General features: G+C 50.6%; 1 protein-coding gene across 1 annotated transcript; it reads right to left on the reverse strand.

Moving 5' to 3' along the window:
* Positions 1–289: 289 nt before the first annotated feature.
* Positions 290–3,823, reverse strand: LOC108543174 (nitric oxide synthase, brain-like). The gene is made up of 2 exons (XM_017893495.1): positions 3,462–3,823; positions 290–1,016 (listed from the first exon to the last, which is right to left on the reverse strand). Exons 1-2 carry the CDS (start codon positions 3,606–3,608, stop codon positions 726–728), a joined length of 438 nt encoding a protein of 145 aa, XP_017748984.1. The 5' UTR covers positions 3,609–3,823; the 3' UTR covers positions 290–725.
* Positions 3,824–4,206: the final 383 nt, after the last annotated feature.

Here is a 4,206-nt window from a genome sequence, read left to right on the forward strand (position 1 = left end):
TGCCTTGGCCTCCCAAAGTGCTGAGATTACAGGCGTGAGCCACTGCGCCCGGCCATTTTTTTTTTTTTTTTTTTTTTTGAGATGGAGTTTCACTCTCGTCACCCAGGCTGGAGTGCAATGGCGCGATCTTGGCTCACTGCAACTTCCACCTCCCGAGTTCAAGCGATTCTCCTTCCTCAGCCTCCCGAGCTGGGACTACAGGTACCCACCACCATGCCTGGCTAATTTTTGTATTTTTAGAACAGACAGGGTTTCACTATGTTAGTCAGGCTGATCCTGAACTCCTGACCTCAGGTGATCCTCCTGCCTTGGCCTCTCAAAGTGCTGGGATTATAGGCTTGAGCCACTGAGCCCAGCCTGGGTGAGTTTTTAACTCGCTTCCGCAAAATCCTGGGGAATCTATAAAAGTGTCTCTCGAGGGTCACACTAAAGAAACTGAGTATATAGAGGGCTCCACAGCTCTCCTCGGATCTGTTTGTGCAGTGCTCAACCTGTACAACTACACGGGGCAGTGCTGCAGCTTCTGAGGCAGGAGAAGTTAGGTTAGAATGGTTTCTGTCTAGTTACCAGAGGTCCATTCACTCGTTATTTTCACACACGGCCTCCAATCATATTTACTACACCTGCCTGCATGCCCAGCCATCCTTCTACTTTCTCTGTCATTGTTTGGGGCCACGTATATCCTCTACCCTCAGTGGTAAGTGCAGTGAATGGGGGCAGGGATATCATCCTGGCTCCCTAATCAAGACAGGTTGGATGAAAAAGGGGGGATAGGAGAGTGGATACAGGAAAGGGACCTGGGAAGCCAGCCTGTCACGCACCCTCATCCGACTGATGAACACGCCGGCGTCCTCTGCCGAGAGCTTCCCCTGCTGGGTCATGATGCGCTGGATGGCTTTGAGGACATCAGCGGCCATGGTGACGTCCCCACAGACGTAAATGTGGCCCCCTTGCTCCTTCAGGGCTCGGTACACAGACTCCGCCAGCTGCTCCTGCAGGATGTCCTGCACGTACTTCTGCAAGGAGCAGAGGGCAGTGAGAAGACGCTGGGCTGTACAACATGCCTGCCATAGCCCATGTCCTCCCGGGAAGCAGAGCCTGACTCAGGGGCTTGTGGGCAGGTAGGATCTTTTGTGAGCTGATCCCAAGGAACAAGAGTAAGGGACTGGGAAGAGTGAGATAGGGAAGGCGGGAAAGTCAATTGGAGGGTGCAGGAATGCATTGCTATCCTCTTTGGACAACTGGAGCTCAGCTCTGCTAAGGACCCTCCAGGGAGCTGGATAGACTGCTTCCCAGAATCATCCGCTGGAGAGGGCAAAGACGGGGAACATTCACTACCCACTCCTTTCTGCTGGTGGCCAATGGTCCCTGGGTGTTAACACCTGCACCCGACCAGGTGTGCGGCTGGTTACTACAGGCATCCTATATTAGAGTGCCCGGGAAGCCCTGGGCCGATAGCAAGAGATGGGGGTGAGGTGAGGGGCCGACTGCTGTAACAATAGCAGAAGGAAAAGGTGGGCTGAGAGGGTGTGAGGTGGGCACAAGGGGTGTCTAGTACAGCTCCAGGGAACTCATTTGTTCAGGATGTCTTTAACTTGTCCAGGAAATTCCCGCTCTGAAGCTGATATTCAGCTGGAACGTGCTGGCATGGCTGTAGTGACTCTTAAGACTGACATACTTCCACCCACACTGCTTGGACTCTCTGGGTGCCCCCCCAACCCGCTGCAATGTCCTGACTCCTTCCCTGGGACCCCCAGACCTCCCCAAGATCCAATGGAGCTTTAGTCCTGTGGCCCGTGTCCATTCTGACTAGTACTGCCTCTCGTGGGCTGTTAAATTTCTTTGTATTTATTTATTTATTTATTTATGAGACAGAGTCTCGCTCGTTGCCCAGGCTGGAGTGCAGTGGCATGATCTCGGCTCACTACAACCTCTGCCTCCCGGGTTCAAGCCTTCCTCCTGTCTCAGCCTCTTGAGAAGCTGGGACTACAGGTAAGCGTCACCACACCCGGCTAATTTTTTGTTTTTTTGTTTTTTCTTTTTTTTTTTTTTTTAGTAGAGATGGGGTTTTACTATGTTGGCCAGGCTGGTCTCAAACTCCTGGCCTCAAGTGATCCACCCACCTCAGCCTCCCAAAGTGCTGGGACTACAAGCATGCGCCACTGCGCCCAGCTAATTTTTATATTTTTATTAGAGATGGGGTGTCACCACGTTGGTCAGGCTGGTCTCGAACTCCTGACCTCAAATGATCTGTCTGCCTTGGCCTCCCAAAGTGCTGGGATTAAAGGTGTGAACCACTGCATCCAGTCTAAATTTATTTTTTTTTAATTTCTGTTTTAAATATTTTAATTTTATTTCTAATTATTTATTGTTTAGAGACAAGAGTCTTGGTCTGTTGCCCAGGGTGGGTTGCAGTGGCATGATCATGGCTCACTGAAGCCTTGTCCTCCCAGGCTCAAGCTGCCCTTGCACCTCAGCCTCCCAAGGAGCTGGGACCACAGTTATACGTCACCATGCCCAGCTAATTTTTTTTTTTTTTTTTTTGTAGGGATGGGGTCTAAGCATCTTGCCTAGGCTGATCTTGAATTCCCAGACTCAAGTGATCCTCCCACCTCAGCCTCCCAAAGTGCTGGGATTACAGGCGTGAGTTACAGTGCCTGGCCCAACATTTTTCATTACAGTAAAATATACGTCATGTAACATTTACCATTGTAACTACTTTAAAGTGTACGACTCAGTGGCATTAAGTACACTTCTCAGTGTTATGGGATCATCACTATCTGGTTCCAGAACTTTTTTCTTTACCCCAGATGGAAACCCTATACCCATTTGCAGTTATTCCCCACTCTCCCCTCCCTCAGCCCCTGGCAACCACTAATCTACTCTGTCTCTATGGATTTGCCTATTCTGGATATTACATATAAGTTGAATCTTATAATATAGGCTGTTAAATACTTTATTTTATCACATACATATTTTTGAGATGGAGTCTTGCTTTGTTGCCCAGACTGGAGTGACCTGGCACGATCTCAGCTCACTGCAACCTCTGCCTCCTGGGTTCAAGTGATTCTCCTGCCTCAGCCTGCCAAGTAGCTGGGACTACAGGTATGCACCACCATGCCTGGCTAATTTTTGCATTTTTAGTAGAGATAGGGTTTCACCATGTTGGCCAGGCTGGTCTTGAACTCCTGACCTCAAGTGATCCACCCGCTTCGGCCTCCCAAAGTGTTGGGATTACAGGCGTGAGCCACTGTGCTCGGCCTGTTAAATATTTTACATAGATATTTTCCCTACCCATGCTTTCTGAAGTACAGAGCAACTTAACAGAGGGGAAATCAGGAAGCTTAAGAGTGAGGGTGAGGGGTTTCTGAGAGTGGGATGTACAAGTGTGTACACACATGAGTGTGCACCAGTGTGCACATGTGTTGGACTGGGCTGGGGGATGGGCTGCTGGGGGTTACCTTTGGTTTGTCTGGCTCCCGGGAGTAAGCCGTGTACAGCTCTCTGAAGACCCCCTTGTTCTTGGCCTGCAGGGTCTCTTCCCTGTAGATATGATCTATCTTGGATTGCCGGCACCCGAAGACCAGGACCATGGGGCAGGGGTTCATTCCTGGGGACCGGGAAGACCTTATGTCACCGATGGCTCTCTGCCTGATGTGTGGGGTGGCTGAGGTGCCAGGGATGAGGTACTGAGACCTTAGCGTGTGCCATGCGGATAGAGGCTCACGAACCCTGGGGCAGGCAGATGTATGCGTGCACACACATGTACAAAGCTCACTGAAGCTTTGACCTCCCAGGCTCAAGCTGCCCTCGCACCTCAGCCTCCCAAGGAGCTGGGACCACAGTTATACGTCACCATGCCCAGCTGATTTTCTTTGTAGGGACAGGGTCTAAGCATCTTGCCCAGGCTGGTCTTGAACTCCATGTACACAGGTGGGTGCTCACATGCTCACACATGCACACACTGAGGAAGGAGGTGAAGTGTGTTCAACTTTAGTGGACCTCCCTCCCAGGTCTCAATCCTTCCTTCTGCTCCTTGACTACTCAGGAGCCCCAACTTGATGCCCAGACTCTGGGCTTAAGAGCCCAGACTCTGGAGCTAGATGGCCTGGATTGAAATCTTAGCTCTGTGATGAACAACTTAGTCAATTTTTTTTTTTTTTTTTGAGACGGAGTCTGGCTCTGTCGCCCAGGCTGGAGTGCAGT

The sequence above is a fragment of the Rhinopithecus bieti genome, unplaced genomic scaffold (genome assembly GCF_001698545.2).
Source record: "Rhinopithecus bieti isolate Rb0 unplaced genomic scaffold, ASM169854v2 scaffold_24653, whole genome shotgun sequence".
Taxonomy (NCBI): Eukaryota; Metazoa; Chordata; class Mammalia; order Primates; family Cercopithecidae; genus Rhinopithecus; species Rhinopithecus bieti.

Bases quoted from the DNA above. Each gene is read 5' to 3' on its own strand.
- LOC108543174 (XM_017893495.1), bottom strand. From the start codon at position 3,608: ATGAACCCCTGCCCCATGGTCCTGGTCTTCGGGTGCCGGCAATCCAAG. The intron at 1,017-3,461 runs GTAACCCCCAGC...TGCTCCTTGCAG, and splicing joins GGGAGCCAGACAAACCAAAG to AAGTACGTGCAGGACATCCT.